General features: G+C 43.8%; 1 protein-coding gene across 6 annotated transcripts in view; it reads left to right on the top strand.

Moving 5' to 3' along the window:
• Positions 1–26,275, top strand: part of TPST1 (tyrosylprotein sulfotransferase 1) — a 158,497-nt gene that overhangs the window by 96,627 nt on the left and 35,595 nt on the right. The window contains exon 4 of one of the 6 annotated variants that reach the window (XM_088445948.1): positions 22,292–22,345. The exons of 4 other annotated variants lie outside the window; for them this stretch is intronic. In XM_088445948.1, the coding sequence (XP_088302074.1) occupies positions 22,292–22,327 (36 nt within the window). In that variant the 3' untranslated portion in view covers positions 22,328–22,345. Of the gene's footprint in view, positions 1–2,742; positions 3,263–22,291; positions 22,346–26,275 lie in introns of those variants that run through there. One more of the 6 variants, XM_088445951.1, reaches the window with a different exon arrangement.

A 26,275-nucleotide genomic window follows, 5' to 3' on the forward strand; every position in this document is an offset into this window, starting at 1 on the left:
ATAACACTCAAAAAAGCAGCAGGGCATCAGCAACCAATGTTAAGTGCCCTTGTGGGGAGTTTAGAGTAGATGATCGTATGAGTGAGGGAAGGCGAAGACTGCCATGCTCATGAGAGCTTACATTCTAAAGGGGAGGAGCAGACAGACAGGGGTGACACAGATAGGGTAGACGGTGAGGAAGAAGCATGGAGCAGCAGGTTAGGATGAGAGCTAGAAGGCTTTGAAGAAGTGAGTCTTGAGAGCCCATTTGTAGAGAGTCGGAGAGAGAGAGAGTTCCAGAGGTAGGGAGCAGCACGGGCAAAATCTTGGAGGTGGAAGGAAGTAATCAGTAGGCAAGAGAGGTGGGATGCATTTCTAGGAAAGGGAGGGAGTTTAGTGTGATGCAGATGAAGTAGTGGTGAGGTGAGAGGGAGAGGAGGTTGGGTGCAGAGCTTAGTGGTGGGGTAGTAGGACCATTGTGGGGGAGAAAAGAATGAAAGTGGAGTAATAGGAGAGGAGGGGGAGGAATACAGACAGGAGGGAAGAGAAGGTGAGGAAGAAGTGGGGGAGACTGGGGGGGGGAGGATAGAGGTGGGAACAGAGTGCAGAATGAAGGATTAGGTAGGCACTGAGTAAAGGGAGAATTTTAAAGAAGACATGTTCATGGTGAGGTAAGAATAAGGAGGAAAACTGGAAGTAGGCATATAGTGTCTCTATGCGAATGACAGTGCTATTTTGCAAAAATGCTGATGAAAACACTTGGTGAATGTTTTTTTTTTTTTTAATTGAGGCGAATATATGTGAATATATGGGTTTAGCAAATTAAAAATAAATAAGACTATATTAGTAGTTTGATGTTGTGAGGCTAGGCAAAAAAAGCAATGGTAAATCAGACAGTATATGCAAGGTTAAAGAGGTAAATTGGCATTGGTACAGATATGTAGAGGCAGCACAAATAGTAGCAAGTGACATGGTCATTTCTTTTTTCATGATCAAACAAGGAGCTCAGTGTTGCATATCCTTGGTTATGCAGGCAGCAGGTGTTTGTTATGAAGAGGTAGTGAACTCACTTGATGGCTCCATAGGTGACCATATGCAGTGTTGATTGTAGTTTCGTTTTGGATGATGAAAGGGGTTTTACTTTTGTTAAACGCCGGTGTAACGCCAAAATGTTTCCTAAAATCTATTTTGCACATGTGAAATCTGCACTTAGGAATCTGCTAACTACAGTCAAGGCCTAGTGAGTGATATTTAAGTAGAGATGTAACCAAGTGTGCCCCCTGATTAATGACAACCTCCCCCCCCCCCCCAATGGCCAATCAATACAGACCTAGCAATAAATTGGCTTAAACAAACATGTAGCACATACCAAACATTTAGGACTTAAGCTCAATCATGCCTACACTCAATCTAAAGAATGGAGATGGCACTTATTGCAATTTATATACAATAAAATATAAGGCACCAGCAGACTTCAGACAACAAATTCTGATTACAAAAAAATATATATAATTTATACAAAGCAGCACATCAGGAGTAATGTTCTGCAGCAGACTTCAGTTAACAAATTCTGATTACCTAAATATATCATTCAAACAAATCTAAAATCTATTTTGCACTTGTGAAATCTGCACTTATGAATCTGCTAACTACAGCCAAGACCTACAGCCGAGTAAAACTGAACCACTCATCTCTAATAAAAAATGCATCATTTAAGTGAAGATTGTATTTTGAAAACCTGCACTCAAAACTATTGCTAATTGCTATTCTGGAGAGGTAGATTATGCCGAAGCAAAAAGCACAAATGTGTTTGTATTGTTTATATAAAAATAAAATAATAATTGCTTTTAGTTCACTTTATTAAAGTTTCAATTAAAAGCACTACTTTGGCCATTTTGGTTACATTTTATTTGGCTTGTTAGGTGGAGCCAAAATACAAATTGTATTTTTGGAAAATGCCAAGACTACTTGCAAAACAAAGTATAGTTTGCGTGAATACTGCATAAAAAAAAAAAATCTGCTGTTGATGTTGGGATATGACTAGTACAAATGTTGAAAACTGGGTTCAGCACTGGACTGAGAAAACTATTAGCAGTAAGGGGTTAAATAAAACATGAGCTTTCACACAGTGGCCGATTTAATATGACTAGACCCATTTTATGAAGTCTAATGTACCAGGGAAGTTTTAGTGTTATGCTGGGTACACACCAGGCCGACGGGTTGACCATTTAGCCAACCTATCTAACGATTCTTAAGTGTGTATACACACTTACCAATTGTCCGCCTGATGTGTATTTAAATTTGACCGCCCAGTTGTCAGTCACCAGCGGTCTACGGGTCGCCCATAAAGACAGCCATGTGTTCCGATATATCTGCAAGATGTTTCGGCTCTGCTGCAAGGCAGGTGTGATATGTCTGTGAATGACTATGCTCACAGACGTATCGTCTTTACACACCCTCCGATGCACTACAGATTTATCACCCTTTCAGTGGAATGAGCGATATATCTGTCAGTGTGTACCCAGCTTTAGAGACATGACGACAAGAGCTGTTAAGTTTTGGAAAGCTGTGGATGAAGGCAATGAATAAGTCTGTGCTTTATGTCATTCCCCATAATTATGACACTCACCCATGTCCGGCTAGTGGGTTGCCCCTGTTGCTGTGTTATCTTTAAGCTATTCTGAGTAGCTAAAAATGCTTTATATTGTTACAGGCCCTGCAGCTGGTATTCTCCATAGCAACAATATTTTATTTATTCTGCAGGAAGCCATATGACGTCATTCAGCCATTAGCTGATGGTTGTGAAGGATTGGTTCAGCCTCGTTAATCTAGGTTTTACAGGAACTTCTTCTGATTGTACCATATTAGCTATCGTGTGTGTCTATTTGTATTGTATAAATTAATATCTAATGCCTGCTAAACTTTGAAGTTAGAAATCAGTATTTCTGTGGAACTAATTAAAATGAACATTTGTAACTTGTGTGTTTTTATGACATTACTTGGAAATTCAACTTTTGTCACGAGAGAATATTAGTAGCTCTCTGAAAACCTTTTTATTTTATTAGAGCTAACCTTAATCCCAGCTGTGTACCACTTACACTGATACATTCTCTCTGTACCACTCTGAACTACACTCACTCCTCTTATCACAGATGTGCCATTTCCCCCACAGTAAGCTCACTCGTGATTAAGGCCTGTCCTAACATCTATTTTCTTGACTGTATTTTTATGTCTACCTTTATATGTCCCTGTTTTATGTATGCTGTGTTTTCCCCACTGTCCTGGGTTGCAGTGCACTGTAGCACCTTACAATTCCATGGTGGTGATGATGGTATGTAATGGCGCACCATAATACAATAGTACAATACCGATAAAGCAGTTTCATTTTCTTAATTTTTTACATTTTGTGTCCTTGTGGGGGAAAAAAGTGTAGCTTATTGGTGAAATGTCCAGAAAAAGAGTAGAATGACTTGTATCGGGATAAGTGACGCTGGTAGAACAAGTGCTTGGTGTCCTTTATAAGAATGGTTATAACTGACTTTATACTGCTAGTCTACTCTATGGGTCAAGACTTAAGCTGGGTACACACGAGACAATATTGTGGCAGATTTGATGATTTCAAATGTATCGGAACAAAAAATCGTGCAGTGTGTACCCACTAATTCGAGCAGTGTGCTCCCCCGTGGAGTCGTCAGCCGCTTTGTCAGGTCGGCCCTACATGCAGCTCAATCTGACTGTGGCTCGCGACCCCATGCAGTGGGAGGCTACAGGGGCCGACCTATCGAGTGCTTGGGCACCGGTTCATCTAATGTGTAACGGCCGCATGTCGGCCCGTAAGTGGGGGGGTCGCCCGTTTAGTGTGTACCCAACTCTAGACAACTGTTTCAAAGACATAATTACTCCACTTTCTCAGAAGTTTTCATATCCTCATACTCATCATCTTACTTTATCACCCTCACACCTCTTATTCTTTTAATATGAGAGAGGTCCATTATCTACATCTCTCAACCACTTGCAATAAAAATGTGAACACTATGTATCCTTCCCACTTACTCTGGCACTAGCTATCCCTTTAATCAGAGACTAACATGAATTTCACAGGTTCAGTGGCTGACTGACTTCAAGTGTGCATTTCACCTGGTTTCAATCAGCCACAGAACAGCAACTCTATCGGCCACCTTAGTGCGTGCCCCCTCCCCTTTGTTAAAAATTAATAAATTCTCCCACATGACTTGGGAGCCTGTAACCCATCTCTTTGCTCCCTTCTCAAAGCTCTCTGGCTTGCATATAACCAATGGACCCAATGCCTTTAAAAACAACCTACTTCAGTTCTTTCCAGTCTGGTTTCTATCTGTGTCATTCCAATGTGACCCTCACTAAACTAACACATTACATGTTCACTGCCCAGTCCAAAGGTCCAATGACTCTGTTCTTTCCTGGTAAATAACTGCTTTTATAATTGCGCATTTACAGTTGGGCCAAATCCAAGTAGGGGATGAGAATTTGCAACTGGATTAACCATGTCAATGTAGGATAATGCCCCCTTTCCAACATTAAATCTGCCCCCCAGTAGTGTTGCATAGTTTTACTAAGGTGAAAAATTATACCTTTTACTGGTTTTACACCTGAGTAAATCACTGAACAAATACTACTTTTGTATCACAGTATTTTCTCAGATGTGACCCTTTCTGGCACATAATGTAACTAAAGGCCACAGTACATGCACTCCTTTCTCAAGTTGGCTAGCCAGGCTTTAGCCACATAGGGGGTGATCCAATACAGCGGGAGTTGAATAGCGCCAGGAAGTTGGTCCCGGAGCTAATCAATTCAGTGCGCTGTTTAGTCTGACATTTACAAGTTAAGTTGGAGAATGGCGTGTCTTGCGACTTAACCTGGGTGTTTGTCGCGAGAACCGGCATTCTCTGACTAAAGTGCCGGCTGTGAGGTTGTTAGCGCCGCGCTAAGCTGGAAAACAGCCTTGCGGCCGGCACTCCTGAAGGGTGCGAGAAGAAATCATTTAGTTGCCTTAACAGCACGATAAATTGAATAGTTCCAGTAGCTCCCTCCCGATGCTGTTCAACTTCCGCTGAATTAAATCACCTCCTAAGACTGCTGCACTTCAGTCCATTAAGCATGCTGCTGTCAGGATAATTCACCTCAGCAATTGCCTCTGAAAAAATTATCACACCCTCTTTAACCACTTAACTGGCTAATATTTTTGTCAAAAACCTGTTTAGCAGTTGTCAGGCTTTTTATGATTGAGTTAGGTCAAGAATATCTATTTAAAATGTATCCAACACTATATTATAAATAAAGTATCGAATCGGGCATCGCAACTTTACATTTTCCTGTCGGCTACTCCTCTCTGCAGCCGCTGGCTATATACTGGGGGGCAGAGGGCTGCTTGACTTACATTTTCCCACTGGGTTGGGGGTACTGTCGAGCTACCTCATCAGCAGTGATCAGCTGCCTGCAGACACTGTGGGTAGATACAAGAATACAAAGGGGCCTGAAATTGGCGGCTGCTGGAAGATTGTATTCCAGCTGCCGCCCGGTAGGCGTCCCTGTTGTGTCCTCATACATCTAACCTTAATTAATTTGATATGCGACACTTGTATATCTGTGTGCACCTAGCACCTGAGTCTGTATATGAACCACAAGCTGCGGCCGCTACATTGTAGAACATCGTATACAGCTTGAGAGACTCTGTCACAAACAAATATAAGTGTCACATATCAAATTAATCACCGCAGTCTGCTGGTGTGTCCTAGTCGCATCACATTGCATATTAGACACATTTTGGCAAGAAAAATGCTAAAAAGACACCCAGTGCCAATTGCAGCAAATATGTACAAGGACATATCTGTAGCATGACGGTTAAAGGACACACACGTGTCGCCTTTTTAATTAAGCTGTAAATTCTACGTTTTGTTATCTTATAAATGAAAGCAGGCGATTTCTCTCAGTGTCTGTTAGAGAAAACCAGTATAGAGGGACAAGATGCTAAGCAGACAGTATAGACGAGGGTGGTGCAATAAATAAGGTAAGAAGACCTCTCATTGCGTACATTTTTTCAACTTGTACATATATGTGCAAGGGTGGTTCAAAAAGTAAGGTAACAAGCAAGGGCGTAGCTATAGTAGGTGTAGAGGGAACGGTAGCTACAGGGCCCAGGCCGTCTTTCCCTTCACTGAGTTACACTGCCATCTCCTGAGCCCCATATTCTCACCAGAGTGCTGCTGCAGGGCATCTGGGCCCAGAACTGATCTAAGCTACAGCCATCTCTAGCTGCTGCCTGCATGTATTGTGATGTCACAGCCCAATAAAAAGAACGCCCAGCTACTGGCAGCCATTTTGTGGTAACACTTTGTCCTACATTGATTGAGTAGTTCTGCTTTATGTAAGCAACTTTGGATAACAACTACTGATGTGGACTTTGCATAACATTTTCCAATAAAGTCCTGAACAGCAACATCTTCAGAAAAAGAATCAGGTAAGGACTATATAACAAGTTTTGGCCTGTCACCATTACCCCCCTTCAAATACCTTCTTACGTTACAACTGCAGTTTTTAATTTAGAAAGAAATTGATAAAGGAAATTATTCTTCTGATATGACGCTACATGACTTAAGATGGGTACACACATACCTCTGAGGCTCCAACTCCAGACCAGACTGTTGACACAGTCCTACTGGAGACCTGTATGCAGATTCAGCACCAAATATATGTCTACACACCTGTCCTATTTTGCAGTCGGTTCTGAGAATGGGGCTGCTACAGGGCCCAGGCCACCTCTGATTGCTGCTGCAGAGCATCTGCTGTCACTGGCCCAGTCTGCTCCACCTCTCCTCAATTATACCCCTTTTACACTGGCCAAATAACCCGGGTTATAGCTGTGTTAACCCAGGTTGCGGCACAGTGTAAAAGGGGCCAGGATTGGATTCCCAGGTTGAGTGACCTGGCAATCCAATCCGGTTAGCGAGCAGGATGTAACACAGGAATGACCCGTGTAAGGTGAACTGGTGACCCAGAGCTGTGAAAATTTTGCTATGGGGCCTCTATAGATCTTGCTACACCCCTGGTAATAAGATCCCTTACGTGTGTAATGTTCTCTAATTTTACGCCAGACCACAGCAAGTAGACCACTGCTGCCCCTTACAGCTATTAGACTGAGTTTCATATCAGTCATACTGTCTTAACAAATGCGTTAGAGGGAAGGACGCATTCGAGTTAGTGATATTGATAATGAACTAAACATCTCAGTGGGTACTGTGCACAACATTGTTCATGAGTAACTGGGGTACCGGAAAAAGTGTTCACACTGGGTACCGAAGCAACTCACAGAAGTTCATAAAACCAAAAGGATGTGAATATCTCTCGTGCATTTTGACACAGTACCATGAAGAGGGAATGCATCACTTGACACCGGAGACAAAGCGGGTATCCATGACATGGAAACACGCAACGTTCCCACCTTCAAAGAAAGTCAAAACAACTCCATCAGCAAAGAAGGTCTTGGCGATCATGTTTTGGGTCCACAAGGGTGTGCTTCTTATTGATTTTCCTTACCAAAGGAGATACTGTGAGCAGCAACCCAGCTGGCGGACAGCATTCAATGTGTCATAATAGCGACCTGGTTTGCTGCGAACAGGCGACGTATTACTGTACAATAACGCCAGGCCCCACACAGACAACCGCATGCGTGAGTTGTGATGGCACTACCATTGGGAGTTACTGGCCATCTTCCCTCTAGCCCTGACATGACAGAGTGATTTCCATCTCTTTGGACCATTGGAGAAGTTCCTGGGTGGAAGGCGATTAGCAGGCGACGGTGAAGTCCAGCACGCAGTCATGTCCTAGCTTCAGGAGCTTGACATTGATTAATTCCGACCGGTAAAATAAAATTAAAATCACAAAGGACAGCTCTCTCTATAAGAGACGTCCTTTGCAATAGGTAGATGCTAGAGGGACTTCTAGGTTTAATACACAGAAGTCTCTTTCTGCATATGCAGAACGGTCCGCGCCACTGGGGGGGGTCCGATTGGATCCCTCTCAGAAGAACCCCATACGCTTCTATTAGGTATTGTTACCTACCAGGTCCGAGCTCCGGAATGTAGCCTATTCCGTAGCTTGGTACATATGGAAATACGGCCAAAATTATGAAACTGCATTTTCTGAGTTTTGGTCGCATTTGTATAGTAAGAGAAGCTGGTACCAGGGGAGGGGAAACTCTATTTTGAATAGAGTTCATTAAGGTGAGCTACTTACTACTACATTCAACAGATCTCATTGCATGGTTTTGGTATAATATAGATTGAAAGTCAGGAAATGAGTAATGCTAGGATAAATAATTTCCTGCAGATGTATATTAATTATGTACCACTGCTGTGACTAATATGTGTTATTTGGTGTTCACTTCAGCTTCAGTTTTAATGTTTCTTTATATCTTAAATACAATTATTATATCTGAGTTGGGAATGAGTAACAAGACTATAATGGTGCCCGCTGTTGCCATTGTAAGCTTCACAGGCTATATGAACAGAATCCCAGCTAAAGAGTTGTATATTTCTAGTGCCAACCTAAACTTGTTCTTTGTTTAGCATTACCCAATTTCATCCTAACTGCCATTTAACAGAATGTTATGGGTGTTATGTTTTTGTGCACCCTCATTACTGTTCTTATTGTTAATCATTCCTATTACTAAGTCAAAGATTGTATTCTCCTTGTTTCTTAGCACACTGCAACAAATACATTGTAAATGGTTGATTACATCCTTGACCAGATTGTGTCTGGCACGCACTTGCAGAGCTACATAAAAAAAATATTAGCCTCTTTTCACACTTTGTAGATAAACCCTCTTTTGCACCAAGCAGTTTATGACTGAGAGAGAGATGTTCTGGCTCACTACCAGATCCTAGCTTCCCTTGGAAGAGTCCTTGCTGCATACTTGGCTGTTATAATAGATTGAATAGTGTTGTAAGACAAAGCAAAGACTTGCACAACCTTTGCTGTAACTAAAGGTTTAACAAGCAGGCCATTGTAAAATTGGCTGGAATAGTAATGTTTATTTGGTTCATAATAAAAAAATAGTATTTAAAAGAAAAGATTTAAACCATGCATTTGATCTCCGACATAAACTTATAAGTAAAGTTCATTACTCTTTATATGCTGTTTAAAATGCATGGATCAATTAATGTCCATAACTATATAAGCAGAAATATCACATAAAATTAAATAATTTTCTTGCATGAGGTAGTGCACACTAGCACTCCACAATATGACAGTGTATGAAGGGTTTCCCTGCAGTTATCGAACAATGGTTCTCATTTGTCTCAGATGTCTTGAATCTAAGATATGTAAAAAAACCCAAAAAAAACATTTTGCATATTGGAAATTGAGACAGTTGAGTGTTTACATGCTGAAGGGTCTCAGAACTAATTGAGCATACTTCAGTAATAACAGGCATGAACAATTTATTGACAAGTCTTTCAACACCGCTGCAAAATTTGCCTAAGCCTTTTTTATAATATCCATAAAGTGCCCCTGTTTTATAAAATAATAAATAAAATAACTAGTTTATCAGTGCGTGAGTGGATTGGCAGAGTGGAATGCATTTCATTAAGATGGGTTTGGTATATATGTCCAACATTCATCATGTCAACACTGATGTTACAATGTTGATACAGGTTGAGTCTCCCATATCCAAATATTCTGAAATACGGAATATTTTTAGCATGACTGAGATAGTGAAACCTTTGCTTTCTGATGGTTCAGTGTACACAAACTTTGTTTAAAGCACAAAATTATTCAAATACAGTATAAAATAACATTCAGGCTGTGTGTATAAGGTGTATATGAAACATAAATGAATTTCATGTATGTACACAAACTTTTTTTGGATGCACAAAATTATTAAAAATATTGTATAAAATGACCTGCAGGCTGCGTGTATAAGGTGTATATATAGAACATAAATGCATTCTGTGTTTAGATTTGGGTCCCATTCCCAAGACATTTCATTATGGTATGCAAATATTCCAAAATATGGAATATTCCGATATCCAAAATGCCCCTGGTCCCAAGCATTTTGGATATGGGAGGCTCAACCTGTACACTGTAGATCTGGGCGCTCTGGGCCTGATTCAGAGCCGGACGCTCTGACAAGAGCGCTCACTCTGAATCAGGGCCCTCCTACCTAAAATTGGAGCGGCCTTCTGGCAGCTCGCATAGCTGTGGGTGACCACCCACAGCTTATGCGAATGGCCAAAAAGATGGTCGCGATGGTCAAGATCATCGCGACAATCGGGCTTGCGATGAGACCCTGCGGTAGGGTCTCGCTGCCGCAAGCCCAGGAGTGCTTTTGGCTCTATCAGAGCCAAAAGCACTCCCACTGACATCATTAGTGATGTCAGTGGGGCCGGACCCAGACGGTAGGCTTTCCCATGGAAAGCCTCCGTCTGGGCAGCAACTCCCCCAGCACGCCCACCAAAGGGGGCGTGCTGTCACTCACCATCGACAGCACGCCCACTTTGGTGCAAGACCCATAGCGACGGCTGGCCGTTGCTATGTGGGTCTCGCGCATGCGCACGACGGAGGACCCTCCATCGTGCGCATGCGCACTAGGGCACCTCACCATCGACAGCACGCCCACTTTGGTGCAAGACCCATAGCGACGGCTGGCCGTTGCTATGTGGGTCTCGCGCATGCGCACGACGGAGGACCCTCCATCGTGCGCATGCGCACTAGGGCACCATCAGCGCTCGCGAGCGGGTCTCAATCAGGCCCTCTGTGCGTTGGCACCGCTTGCACACCCCTAGTTACGGCCCTGATATGAATAGGGAAATGTTTTATACAGGGATAAAACACACAATCACTGAGCATCATAGCAACATTTTTAGTTTGGGCCAATGCTGGTCTATCCGGATGATGGGATGCTTTACACATTAACTCCGTGCATACATTTTCCTGCATGCATGGTCAGAGTTTTGGTCTCTGGGTCCTATAATCCAGCATCACTTGAGCCAACAACTCCCCCACATACCATTTCCCAACACCAAGCACAATAGCCGTTGTATGGGCTGCTTCTGCATTAGTTCTGCCATGTGATATTTGCCTGGATCTCCCTTTAATCACATGCTAACATCACCTTTGACAGATCCTTTCATCAGGTAAGCCTGGGAATAAATTATGGTGCACTAATAGATCCATGTAAACTGAAAATAACTTCAGTATATCGACAAAGTCTGACATTGTAAATTGGTTTGTGGAGGAGGGATTATATGTGGCTCAATCAATATCCAATTTGTGGTAATTGCGGCTATAAAGAATTTGCCTACAACAGGTTCTGCAGTGGATGAGCTCATGATATCAACAGTATTCCAACTTTTAGGATAACACTTGTAAATCACATGGGCAAACTCAATGGGGGGGATCAACTAGCCACCAGACGGCTCGCGCTACGAGTAAGTGTGGCTTGTGTACTGCACTTATGGTACCTCGGTGCGCGCTTAATTTTATCGGTAGCCCTATAGGTTCGCATACAAAAATAGGATTTTGGTACTTACCGATAAATCCCTTTCTCCGTTTCCACAGGGGACACTGCAGCCTCAGTACAATGGGGTATAGGAGTGTGTTAACCGGGAGCTGGCACCTTTAAATAAAAAACTACTGGTAGCTAGCTCCTTCCCCTGTGTACCCCCCCCCAGGTCAGTCTAAAAACAACTGTGCCCGAGGGGAGCTGGAAAGTAAGGAGAAGGAGACAGGAAAGCTACATTAATCACATATACATAAGAAAACCACATATACATGAAAACAAGAACAGGTCAGTCAGACAACATTAAACGCAAATTAGCGTCTGAACCTGTAAAAACAGTAACAATGCAGGCAGAACAGCGTAGGGTGGGTGTCCAGTGTCCCCTGTGGAATCGGAGAAAGGGATATATCGGTAAGTACCAAAATCCTATTTTCTCCTTCATCCACCAGGGGACACTGGAGCCTCAGTACAATGGGGACGTCCCAGAGCTTACATCCCGGGTGGGAGAGCGCTGAGTGCCCTGCAAGACCACACGGCCTAACTCGGAATTGGAGGCCGCAAAAGTATCAAACCGATAGAATCTTAGGAAGGTATGCGTGCCTGACCAAGTGGCTGCTCTAGAAAGCTGGTTTAAGGAAACCCCGCGAGCAGCCGCCCATGAAGGACCTACCGAGCGCGTAGAATGCGCCGTAATAGGACCCGGTGGTTGTTTGTAAGCCACCACGTATGCTTGCCTGATAGTGAAGCGAATCCATCTAGAAATGGTCTGTTTGGAGGCAAGCCAACCTGGACGGCCCACATCAAACCGAATAAACAAAGCATCCGATTTACGGAGGGAGGCAGTCCTGTCAACGTAAATCCGGAGTGCTCTGACTACATCCAAGGATTTTGAATTGGAAGAGTCATCCTTAAACACCAGAACCACGATAGGCTGGCTTATATGAAAAGCCGTCACCACCTTGGGAAGAAAAGCCCTTTGAGTACACAGCTCCGCCCTCATGGAAAATAAGATAAGGAGGGCGGCAGGATAAAGCACTGAGTTCTGACACACGCCGAAGCGAGAGCCAACAACAGAACCACCTTCCAGGTTAAGTACTTTATCTCCACTCTCTGTAATGGCTCAAAAGTATCAGACTGGAGGAAGGCCAACACCAAATCCAAATCCCATGGTGCTGTTGGAGGCACAAAGGGGGGTTGAATCCTCACAACTCTCTGGAGAAAAGTCTGTATATCTGGAAGCAAAGCCAATTTCCTCTGAAAGAAAATTGACAACGCGGATACCTGTACTTTTAATGAACCCAGACGAAGGCCTGCTGTGAGACCAGCCTGAAGAAAAAGAAGGAGACATGATACCTTAAAGACTGAAGGAGGAGAATTACGTCTCTCACACCAAGCCACATATGTCTTCCATATGCGGTAGTAATGTTGAAAAGTGACTTCTTTCCTAGCCCGAATCATTGTGAGAATGACACTAGACGGGAATACCCTTCTTTCTGAGGACGGCCCTTTCAATAGCCAGGCCGTCAAACGAAGCTGCCTTAAGTCGCGATAAACAAATGGGCCCTGACTAAGGAGGTCGTCCTGAAGAGGCAGTGGCCACGGCTCGTCTATTAACAGATTCTTTATCTGGCCCAGACGAGCATGGTACTCCCAATCTGGTGCTATCAGAAGCACATTGATCCCTTCCCGCTTGATTCTTTGAAGCAGGCGCAGAATGAGCGGAAACGGAGGGAATAGGTAAATGTAATGAAACTTCCACGGAGCCGTCAGTGCGTCCACTGCAGCTGCCCCTGGATCCCTTGTTCTGGAGTAGTAAACTGGTAGTTGGTGGTTTAACCTTAACGCCATAAGGTCGGCTTGAGGACAGCCCCACCTTAGAATTAGTTGCTGGAACACCTGAGGATTGAGTGACCATTCCCCTGGATGAACGTCCTGCCGACTGAGGTAGTCGGCCTCCCAGTTTTCTACTCCTGGGATGAAGATCGCAGAAATCGCTACTGCGAATTCTTCTGCCCGAAGCAGAATCCTGGTTACCTCCCTCATGGCGGCTCTGCTTTTTGTGCCCGCCCTGCCTGTTTATATACGCCACTGCAGTGACGTTGTCCGACTGGACTCTGATTGCCTGCCCCTCCAGCAGCGGATGCGCCAGCTGGAGAGCATAAAATACCGCTCTAAACTCTAGGATATTTATGGGCAATCTTGCTTCCTGCTGCGTCCAGTGCCCCTGAAAATGCTTTCCCAGAGTCACTGCTCCCCAGCCCCTCAGACTTGCGTCCGTGGTGAGGAGGGTCCAATCCCACACCGCAAACCTTTTCCCCGCCAGCAGGTGGGAAGGGTTCAGCCACCAAATGAGAGATGATCGAGTCTGAGGCGCCAGGAGAACTCTCTGATGGAGAAAAAGGTGGGATCCTGACCACTGGGAGAGGAGATCCAGTTGAAAAGGACGGGCATGAAATCTTGCATACTGAATCGCCTCGAAGGCCGCCACCATCTTCCCCAGAAGGCGGATACAGAGATGCACAGACACTCGGCGATGTTGTAAGACCAGGCGCACCGTATGCTGAATGGAGGCAGCTTTGTCTTGAGGCAGGAAAACTCTTTGCTGCACTGTGTCCAGTATCATTCCCAGGAATAGTAAACGCTGTGTGGGGATCAGGGAGGACTTTTTGAAATTTAGTATCCAACCGTGTTGCAGGAGGAAGCTCTGAGTTAAGCGAATGTCCCTTAACAGCCGAGCTTCCGAAGAGGCCTTTATCAATAGATCGTCTAAGTATGGAACAATGACGACCCCTTGACCATGCAGTAGGGCCATCATTGCCGCCATAACTTTTGTGAAGACTCTTGGAGCTGACGAAAGTCCGAAAGGTAGGACCTGGAATTGAAAATGCGACTCTAGGACCGCAAAACGAAGATGGGGATGTGGAGATAAGCATCCTTTATGTCTAAGGACACCAGAAACTCGTTCCTGTCGAGATCCGCTATAACGGATTGGACAGATTCCATCTTGAATTTGAAAACGCGAAGATGAGGGTTTAAATCCTTGAGATTGAGTATGGGTCTCATGGAGCCGTCCGGCTTGGGCACCACAAACAGGCTGGAATAAAACCCTTGACCTCTCTGATGGGTCGGAACATTCACTATTACCTGAGACAATAACAGTTTTTGTATTGCCCCTTGAATTTCTCCTCGTTTTTCTGCAACCAGAGGTAAACCGGTTTTGAAAAAACGAGAAGGAGGATGGGCCCTGAAGTCTAATTTCAGGCCGTGAATAATGATGTCCCTGACCCAAGCGTCCTGGCAAGACTGGATCCAAATGTCCTTGAAACATAAAAGGCGCGCCCCAACCCTGGGATCCCCCAAATGAGAAGGAAGGATGTCATGCGGCAGGCTTGGCAGCTGCCTTGTCCTGCTGAGTGTTGGAGGCGGCTGATGCTGAAGCTCTACCTCGGCCTCTGGAACCTCTGGAGAAGGCCGGACCTCCTCTGGAACGCCCTCTAAATATTCCAGAGGCACGAAAGGATCGAAAGGAGGGACCTGCCAAAGATCTTCTAGTAGGAGGAGGAGCTGCAGATGGTAGGTAAGTGGATTTCCCACCTATAGCTTGTGAGATCCACTTATCTAATTCCAATCCGAAAAGTACCTCCCCAGTAAAGGGAAGGGCCTCTACCGATCTCTTGGACTCTGCATCTGCCTGCCATTGACGCAGCCACAGAGCCCTTCTAGCAGATATAGCTAATGCTGAAGATCTGGCGGATAGATTACAAATGTCCTTAGACGCTTCTCAGAGGAAAGCAGCCGACTCTGCGATCTGTTCGGCTAACTGAATGAAGTCGTCAGTTTGCGTACCTGTCTTAATCCCCTCAGCCAGCTGCAGCGCCCAGGCTTCAATGGCCTTATTTACCCAACAACTAACTAGTGCTGGACGCATCAAAACCCCTGCAACTGTATACAAGGATTTCAATGTGTGTTCCATCTTCCTATCCGAGGTTTCCTTTAGGGAAACCGCGCCAGGCACCGGAAGCACCGTTTTCTTGGAAAGACGAGCTACTGACTGGTCCACTGCTGGAGGAGTTTCACATAATCTCCTACTGTCAGGTGGGAAAGGGTAATAAGACATATATTTCTTAGAAATTTGAAATTTTTTGTCTGGGTGTTAACATACGGAAAAAAGAATCTCATCCAGCTCTTCTGATGCTGGAAAGGTAACAGACTGTTTAAATCTTTTACCGAAAATAGATGGTTTCTCAGTAATCTCTAAATCCTCTACATGCAACACCTGGCGTACTGCTGAAATTAAAGCATCCACGCCCTGAGATGCAGGTTTGGGGTCTTCAGGAATGTAAGTTTCCTCTTCCTGAACCTCGCCCTCTTCAGTGTCCTGCAACTCCTCATCTGACTCATCCCAGTGTAAGGGATTATGAATCAATCTCTTACTAAGGACTTGAGCAGGAGAAGAAGAAGCAGGTGGGGCCTGGGACATTGCTTTTGTAAATCCCTCAACAGATCTGGCCAGAGAGCGAGCCCAATCTGGTTCAGCTGCTGTTTGTCTCAGCCTCTCCCTGTCCTTACGAGCTGATTCCAGCTCTGATGACAGATTTGATATAACTGCAGTCAATTGTTCAGACCACCTAGGCTGGACTTCAAGATTAGTATCTTTAGGTAAAGACACACATTTATCACACAGTAAGGAAGCATTAGATTGTCCCTGTGTGAATTTTTCACCACAAGTCTTGCATGAAAGACTTTTGTGCAGCTTTATACCCCTTTGGTAGACATGTCTGTTACAGACACCACACCCCCACACACAGAGAAAAGGACAGTAATGCAATAACAGATTTTTCAATCACACCACACAGAGACCTGAAAGGGGCACAGAGGGAGATAAACTATAATGCTTGCAGCGCTAACAGAATAGTGCTGGTGACAAGAATAAAAAATGCAAGTGCTGATACACAGAGTACTAGCCTGACCCCTGCACAGCTCTCTCTCCACCCTGTAGTGCGTGTAAAATGGCCACCAGCGTCCTTCTGGAAGCGCTGAGGCTGCTGGGAGGCAGGAGCAGAAGGGAAACTTAGGCTCCACCCCCCCGCTATGGCGCTCTCAGCGCTAGCGGACCGCACTGTGAATGCCCGCCTAAATACATGACCTGGCTCCTCTGCTAACCAGGGAACACTAACCTTAACCCTGCCTGTGCTGCTGGCGGCGGGCATATGCTACTGGGTCCCGCGACGTGCACTGTATGCAGCGCGTCTTTGGGTACCCCAGAGGGGAAGGAGCTAGCTACCAGTAGTTTTTTATTTAAAGGTGCCAGCTCCCGGTTAACACACTCCTATACCCCATTGTACTGAGGCTCCAGTGTCCTCTGGTGGATGAAGGAGAAAAAAAGTCTGAGAGGGCCTCAAGAAGGCTGAATTGAATTGACTTCAATTTGTGTAAATATCCCTGATAGTCTGTTGGTATATGCTAATATCTCTGTTTGTCTGTATTTGTTTCTGAAAAGTTTGTGTGTTTATTTTGCAATATTATTAAATGGTTGTATTATAAGGCATAATCCACTATGAAATCAAATGTCACCTCTGTGTTTAACATGTATAAAAGTTCTTGATTTTGCTGGCCCTTTTAGTATTCACTGCCTATCCTGATTTGCAGAGTAATTAGTGAGCTTGCTTTTTGTAAGGTTGAGGTAATGCAGTAGCTGGTTAGCTGCAAGTCCACTGAATTAGACCTGTGCAGAATTCTACATAGATCATAATATATCTAATGGTGACATTTGGACAAATTAGACCATTCCCCTCATCTGTCGATACTATACCTATTTTATAATGTCACCCCTTAAGGCCACAACCATTTGTCTTTTGAAAATCTGTTTTTTGGGTTGTGTGTGGTAGGGACACACATTTTCCACTGTCAGATGTGGCACTTTTTTGCATTCATTTAAGAAAAAAAACATGCAATATTTCTTGCATCCATACACAGGATTTTGGTTATATTATGATTTTTTTTTTTAGTTATAATTTATCAGAAAATATAAATAATTATATACAGATTGATTATATACAGCCTGATTCAGACCCGCTCGCAAGCGGGTCGATGGTTGGGCAGTGCGCACGCACGAGCCCCAGAGCGAGTGATAACTTTACTCGCTCGGGGCTCACAGCAAAACGGGGCGGCTGTCGATGTTGATCGACAGTTCGCCCCGTTTTGTAGGCGGGTCGGGGGGGGGGTTGAGCATACCGAAGGAACGCCTGCCGTTTGTGGGCGGCCCTACTGACATCACACGTGATGTCAGTAGTGAACTTCCTGCTTTATTAGAGCAGGATGTTCACTGGAGCTTGCAGGGGATGAGACCCTACCACAAGGGTCTCGTCACAAGCCCGATGGTTGCAGTAATCGCGACCATCGCCAGGCCGCCCACACAAGCTGTGGGTGGTCACCCACGGCTATGCGAGCGGCCTGGAGGCAGATTTTTTTTCTAAAACATCCGCCCTGATTCAGAGCGAGCGCAATCTCCAAAGAGCATTAAAACATTAATAACATTAAATAACTCATTTGCTTATTGTTGTTGTTTTTTTCTTCAGAAAACACAGAATTTATGGAAAATAACATTAGTTTATTTATATCTCCTCACACGGTAAAGAATTACTACCCAAAATGGCCAAAAGAGTGCTCTTTTAATGAAATTGAAAAAAGTGAAATCAAAGCAAATGTGTGCATTTTCTTCAAGAAATACTGCTTTTATTTGGTTCAGCGTTAATTTATCTGTCCAAAACAGCAAAAAGCTGGATTGTACATGTACATTTTTTTACTTTAAAATCTTTCTTTAAAATAATAATGCATTCATATTTAATCGTACACATAAATGATAAAAGATATATACAAATATTACATATAATGGATTCTATCTTGAAATAGCCTAAATATCAATTGCGATTGCCTGGAATTACTATAATACACAGCACCTCATATAGTGATTGTGTTTAATATCTCTGTTTGTTCAATGACAATACCTCTTTGATTAAAGTGTCCTGGTGCAGTCCATAATCCAGCATACAATAGAACTGTTGATAAGGAATTTATCCTGCTAGTCAAACAGGTGATTTATCCTCCTCATGTACAGATATTAGGTTATATACACGTCAAAAGTCCCGTAAGGGTAGTCAGTCAATAACTGGCCAGATCTGGACCAGCAGCTCAAGTTATGCTCACCCCGCTAGTGTGTTCAGAATCCACAGGGCTTCCTGTTATACTCCACTGTAACAAGCCTTGAACTTGGTGACGGCACCAGCCTCCCCTGACACCTAGAAGTGTCCTGCAGCGTAGCAGCAGCCGCGCTTTGAAGACAAGTGTAGCAATAGCGTTGGTCACATGGTCGGCACACCAGCGTCCTGGGCGGTCGGGTTAGTAGCTGCTGAATGTCTTTGACCGAAATGAAGTGGCTGGGGATCCCTCTGACGCGTTTCTCTTTGAGAAAGCCCCCGTTGCATATAGAGGCGAAACGCCAGCCGACAGCTGAAGCCCGGCAGAGGTGCAGATCCCGAACGCTAAATAAGGCAAGTATCACTAACCTAATTCCCTAACCCCCCCTTAGGGGTGCCTAACCCCAACCTCCCCCCCCAAGTGCCTAACCCTAACCACCCCTTCCCCGCAGCCTAAACCTAAGTTCTCCCAGGGTGGTGCCTAACCCTAACCTCCCCCCAGGGGTGCCTAAACCCCCTTCCCCTAGCCTAAACCTAAGTCTCCCGGGGGGGGCGGTGCCTAACCCTAATTCTCCCCGGGAGCCCTTAAACTTAACCCCGCCCCGCAGCTTACCTTCGTTCAGTATGTCGGACTTCCGGTATAGGTCTAATGTCAGGCATCGAGTTTTCAAAGCCTGTCTTTAGTACCTTGCCAGGATATGACAGTCGGAAAGTTGGCGATCGGGATTTGGACCGCCGGCTTCCTGACTACATCCCAAATGAGGGGACCCTGTATTTAAGCCAGGTGTACATTAGGACCCCCTATTTCTGGCCTTAATGCTTTCTGTAGTATAGGCTAGTTCAGAGTTTTCCAAACGCGGTCCTCAATGCTCCAAAACAGTTCAGGTTTTAGAGATATCCATGGTTAAGCACAGGTGACATAATTACTACATCAGTCAATTTGATTTAACCACTTGTGCTCATCCATGGATATCTCTAAAACCTGAACTGTTGGGGAGCCTTGAGGACTGAGTTTGGGAACCTCTGGGCTAGTTTGTTAGTAATTGTCGGGTGAGCAGAAGACTTACAGAAGACCTACTGAGAGGGCACAAACAAAGGTACCCCAAATGTGTTATTGTCAGGATGGGGGAGATATTGCATTTTAAGTGCCCTCCCTATCCACCTGCTCTACTATTATTTCTGCAGTGCAGGTTGTTATTCGCTGGTTATCACAGGAGATCACCAGACAATATCCACTAAAGGACTTCTTTCTGCTAAGAGTGCCCCAGAGTTTATTAAAGCCTGTGTAGGAAAAATGTTCCCCAATCCCTAGACTTAATAGTGGTTTCTACAGTGCGGGGAGAATGACCTCTCAATGGTCACATGATTTGAAAGCGGTGTCTCCCATCTCTTAAGCTTACCTCTGAATCTCTGCCAGTATGGGGGAGTATAGAACACTTTTATTGCCTGGAAATGGTAGGGCTTAATAACGTAGCACGAGTGACCGCAACTGTAATGGAGGGACTTTTAGGTATGTTATTCCCAACAAACACACACACTTGAACTCTTGCAGTGATTAGCAGTGCAGCTGTTAATGCATATGGTGAAGGCTATGATACATATAGGAGCCAATTGATAACTTTATCCATATGTTTTTGTTTATCAAATTCAAAAGAGGGACAGTGTGTAAGGTAAGTTTGGTCTCCGTTGGGACTTTGATCAAGAAATATGGACTTACCACCAATGGAACATTTTGTTGACGTGTTAAAGAAGGGCTTCTTAGAGATTAAAAATATTGATGATCATGCCATTAAGACGGGACCATGATGATGATGATTATTATATGCAAACAATGGTAGTCTATGGCGGGAATTTAATTCACCCATTAAATCAGGGGTGCACACTCTAGGTACTAAGAACAATGATAGATCAAACAAACCTGATAAACTCTACTAGTAACATGGAGTATAAGTGAGGTTCTTCGTACATGTTTGACCAAAAATGTTTTTCCATCCACCTCGTCAAGTTGAACCCCATAAAATGTTAATTGTAGAGTTTATCAGGATTTCTTGTCTATCATTGTTCTTAGTACCGAGAGTGTGCGCCTGCATTATATGTCCCATCCAAAAAGAAATCTCAGATAACTGTAGTTAACGTGTGTATAGACTCGGTTAACGGTTCGCGAATGTGTTGGGTACGGGATCCCTGTTGTCAGAATACTGACAGCAGCATCCCAATAGTCAAAACACTAACACCTGAAGTTAAGTATGCTAACTCTAACCCACCCCCTTCCCAGCAGCCTAAGCATAACCCTCTCTCTATTGCCTAACCCTAATACTTACCGTCAGGATTCTGGTGCCAGGATTGCGACTGCTGTCTTGATTCCGGCTCCGGTATTCTGAGCGCCAGCATCCTGAACTCTGGGATGGTAACTTCATCCGTTGTGAACTTATCAAGGACTCTTGAGTTAACGCCTGTTAACTGCACTTAACGCCTCTTGTTAATGGCTGTTAAAAAGTAGCTCGGTTGAAAACGGGAGGCTGATTGAATAGCCTCATGCGATAAAGCCCGAGGCTACCTCCATTCTGCATTTAGATTTGTGTCCCATTCCCAAGATATCTCATTAACGTTTGCAAATATTCCAAAATATGGAATATTCCGATATCCAAAATTCCCCTGGTCCCATGCATTTTGAATATGGGAGACTCAACCTGTAATTGCTTTTTACACATCACCACACCACCTCATGCTGCATTGCACTGGTTATGATGGTTCTTCCAGGGCCCTCTTCTTGCTTCTGTTGATTTCATTTTACCTGACCGATTAATCTGAAGTGCTGTGCCTCTACTTTGATCAAGCTGGCAGTGTAAAGGTTAAAATGCCCTACGTTTCATAATAGCTGGTATATTAGAGGATCTATTGAAATAAGGGATCAGTCTTGGGAGTCAATCAAAGTAAGTTTTTCATTGTAATAGAATATAAACACGGTGAAACCGATCAATCGCAAAGGCATATGTAGAAGCACTGCTAGCCAGGGTGCTTTTAGCCATTAAAAATGACCATTGACAAGTGTTAATCTTCATATTCCCAGCAGTAGCATCACAGGGGATGTGAGTCATTACTTAGAAAATATGGAATTCACATGAATATGATTTCCTGCTTGGTCCCATACATAAATGAGTAATGAAAAAATAACATTTTGCATCACTTATGCTGGACATACACTCTACAATTATCTGTCAGATATCTGTCAAATCTGTCTGGTGGGAAGGAAAATCTGGTCTGTTGTCTAGTGTTTGGGAGCAAATTTCTATTGTCATTTGCTCCCATACATTACCAGGTTTTCATTCCAACCAGCCAGATTGGACAGATATCTGACAGATAATTGTATAGTGTATGCCCAGCATAACAGGTATTTGCTTACATTGCTTGTTGTTGCAGGGTACTAACCTGCTACTATTGTGAGCAAGGTGACACATATTTATATAGTAATTAATTTGGATTGTGTATTTTGCCAATGGAATATTCAAACCATGTCTAACTACCAAAACTGTAAAATAGTAATAAAACAGAAATTGTATGAGCTTGTCTGTTTCCTCTGCAGTGCTGTGCATGCCATTGTGAAACATTTACAAAATGAGTGATGTGACAAGTGGACAGGTATGTTAATTGAATAGATACTAACAGACAAATGAATTGGGAAAAAACATTGGTTTGCTAAAACACCTCTAGTCGTATATAAACAGCCCACTTCCTGAGGTTTAGTACTTTAGTATTATGGCACATACTATATGGGCAGCTGTATATGAACTGCCACAAGAACCATTGTGCTGCTTTCTGAGGGCTTTTCCTACGACTTGTTCCAAACTGGAAACTGACTGGAAAATTCTTTTGAAAGAACTCTTTGTAAGAAGAACAAGCAAAACGATTCGGACTTAAACCTTTTAACTTTAAATTAACACCCACAAATTCCTAAAACATCAAGGCATGTTGCTATAGTTTACCACATTGACAGACGATCAGTGGAATTACTTTTACAGCTGTGCAGAAGTGGGTGCAAAAAAACTGCATCTTGTGGTATTAGGAATAGTCCATAAGCCAGCTTGTGATGGATGACCACAGGAAATATGACTTGGTTGGTTATAGGAAAGAGCTGACGTTCAAAGATTCCATTTGGTGTTACCACTCCTGGTCTATGAGTATAGACTTCATATACTCAAAGATGTTGGGCCAGTTGCCCCCCACAATCCCTTTGGGATTTGTTACAGGGTTTTCAAGTGAGGAACCTTTATGTATATAATATGTACGTTGTATATTTTGTCACACTTCCCGTATTTTGGCTAACAGATCTATGATTTTAGATTCGATAAAACGTAACTGTGTCCAAAATCTGTTGAGCTTTTACATAAATGCTCTTTCCTGCTTGAGTGTATTGAAGACTTAAACTGCTTTCTGTACATGGAGACACTTATTTCACTAAAATGGATTGTTACCTGTACATAGGCGCTACTCAGATACAATCAATAGCGAATTGAAGCTCACGTGATTTGGGTTTATCAATATGTATATGATCAAGTGCATGCAATATAAAAACATGTATAAAACACCATATTATGGTCTGTCAGATATTTATGACAATATTCAGGAGATCTTGTCCGAAGAGTGGTGTGGAGCCAGCGGGTGTTAGGCTGCAAGGTACCCGGGTTGCCCTGCAGTGGATCCAGTCGCTTAACCCAAACGGGGAGGGACTCTTGTAGAAAAGCTTTTGAAATTCACTAGTTGACACAGGTGCAGGTGGCCGACGCGTTTCGAGGCGCAAGCTCTCTTCCTCAACCCGGGTACCCTGCAGCCTAACACCCGCTGGCTCCACACCACTCTTCGGGTAGGATCTCCTGAATATTGTCATAAATAATTATCTGAGAGACCATATGTTTTTTTTTAATGCATGTTTTTATATTGCCTGCACTTGATCATATACATATTCAGTGTTCTTCCCAGAATTTTTTTCCAGCCAGGTGGCATCAAAAAGCAGCCGGGTGCGGGCCTTAGCAATTATGCGCGCCAGGAAAAGGGGTATCTCCCTTACCAATCCAGCCCGACAGGTCTCAGGCTGCTCCCCCACTGTCTCTCAGTCAAAAATGCCCATTATGCAGTGCCCCCTGTATTTGTGCCCTTTATACAGTGCCCCCTGTAGTTTTCCCCTTTATGCATTGCCCCCTGTAGTTTATCTTTGCCCTTATGCAGTGCCCCCAGGCTGTAGTGCCCCTATGTAGTGCCTCCAGACTGGTCCCTAATGTAGTACCCCCAGGCTTAAATATTGTCCCTTATGTAGTGCCCCCAGTAGCAGCCCCCTTTATACAGTGCCCCCAGTAGCAGCCCCCTTTATACAGTAACGCATACTCACAAAAGAAAAAAAAAATAGACAACTTACCTGATCCCCGCTCCAGCCGACGACCACCGCTGTCCGCTGCTCCCGGCCCGCTCTGCACTATGGGAGAGACGTCATGACGTCTCTCCCATCAACCGCTGCAGGGGGAGCCAGAATGGGAGCTCATGAGTGAGTTCCAGCCGTCTCCCTCTGTGGCCGCAGCAGCCACTCAGAGTCTGTATGAATCTTATTGGCTGGCTGCACTGCTATGACAAACACACAGCTGCCGCTGGCGACTGTGTGTTTGTTTCTGTGTAGGGCAGACCGTTACTCACTGCGGTCTGCCCTACACTTATGGGGCCCTGGGGACACTAGCGGCGGGTGTGGGCTCCGGTGCAATGCATCGGCTGCACCATCACTAGTTCCGCCCCTGGGCGGCAGTGCTCAGCGCTCAACTCTGAGGATGTTAAAGTGCCGGGGGGGGGGGTTGGATTTTTACCGGGCGGACTGCCTGACAAATAAAGCGTAGGGAGAACACTGCATATTGATAAACCCGAATCACGTGCGGAAGGAACCTCTCCCCTACCCCCCCCCCCCTTTTCTGGAATCAATTGATCACTGAACTGAAAATCTTGGACTCAGTGCACGATATATGTACTGTTTCTTTTTGTGAATTATATATTTCTTATTTTATTTTTAAAACATTTCTTATTTAATAAATGCTTATGTTTTATGTCTAATCATCACAGAATATGTGAGCTTCAATTCGCTATTGGTTGTATCTGAGTAGCGCCTATGTACAGGTAACAATCCATTTTAGAAGATTTTGCTATTGGTTTCCACTGGGGAAAAGTTTTTACCCTACATGGCCTGCTTACACTCAGGAGTGCCCAGTTTCACACATACACCACATTTTTAGCACTTATTTCACTAAGTTTGCGCTTTCAAGGCAATGCATACCATTGGGGTGTGACTATTATAAATATCCTCTGATGATATGTGGAGGGGTGTCTATTTATTGGGGTGACCAGATTGGAGTAGATTCCCTGTCCGCAGTCACCACACAATATGGTGGGATTAGTAGAAGTGAGGCGCTACTTTGCGCCTGCATCTTTTAATGGTCTTCCATTAGTCACCATGCGCATTCATACACACATGCTTCCTACTGGTTACCAAGGAAGGATTATCCCATAGACCCCACTGTGAATATTGTGTATTATAGTGGGGTGTCATCCAATGTAACTACTGCAAATAGGATTCCTGAAGTCATTGTTCTCCTTCCCTACATTTCTTACCAAGAGGTTGGGTCACGTTTCCTTTTCCCTTACCCTGAAGATTACAATGTAAAATCTTGTCCCCCAATAACCTCCACAAACTGAATTATTTGACACCCTTTTCCTGGTAACCTGAAGGTTTATTATTTACTGTTTCAACTCTTTGATATAATAACGTTACTGTGAGAATTCAAGTAAAACCATCTATTTTTACCCTGGAAAAAAACAAAAAAGGAATATTCTATAAGCCATATAGCCTTCTGAATGGCTTATCCATTACACTTGCTCTCAGCTTAGACACTGTGGAGTAGATGTATGAAACAGTGGAAAGAGTGGAGAAGTGTGCTAGTGGAGAAGTTGCCCATGGCAGCCAATCAGCTTTGAGGTTGCGTTTATCAACTACATTTTATAAAAGGATATGTAGAAGTTGATTGGTTGCCATGGGCAACTTCACCACTGGCACACTTCTCCACTCTTTTCACTGCTTCATACATCTACTGCTGTGTTTTCTGAGTTCCTGTCATAAGAGCTGTGTTGCATTGCATGAACCCTACAGACAAACAATTTTTATAGTTAGTTGGAGCCATGTTGTTAATCATACATAGCATTTGCATTAATGGCTTATTTGTGAACATGGAAAACTTGCAATGCAAGTGCTTTTTTATGGTATTACATGTACCCAGTTTTATAGGTAATAAGTTAATTGCAACCAAGCTGGCAACACCAGCAGGGTGATTGTATTGTCTGATGTTAGTAATTAAGATTTTGTATCTGGCCCCTCAAGATTCTGCATTGCTGTACAGCTGGAGAGGTGCAGAATTAAGTAGAAAGAAGTTCTACTTCTGCACCAACATGCAAACTTTCAGCATATCCTTAGTATTTTATTACTCCTGTAATACAGTACTGCAAGCATATACAGTATTATGTCAGAATGCAAAAGTCATTG

This window comes from Taudactylus pleione, unplaced genomic scaffold (assembly GCF_031769625.1).
Source record: "Taudactylus pleione unplaced genomic scaffold, aTauple2 ptg000391l, whole genome shotgun sequence".
NCBI lineage: Eukaryota > Metazoa > Chordata > Amphibia > Anura > Myobatrachidae > Taudactylus > Taudactylus pleione.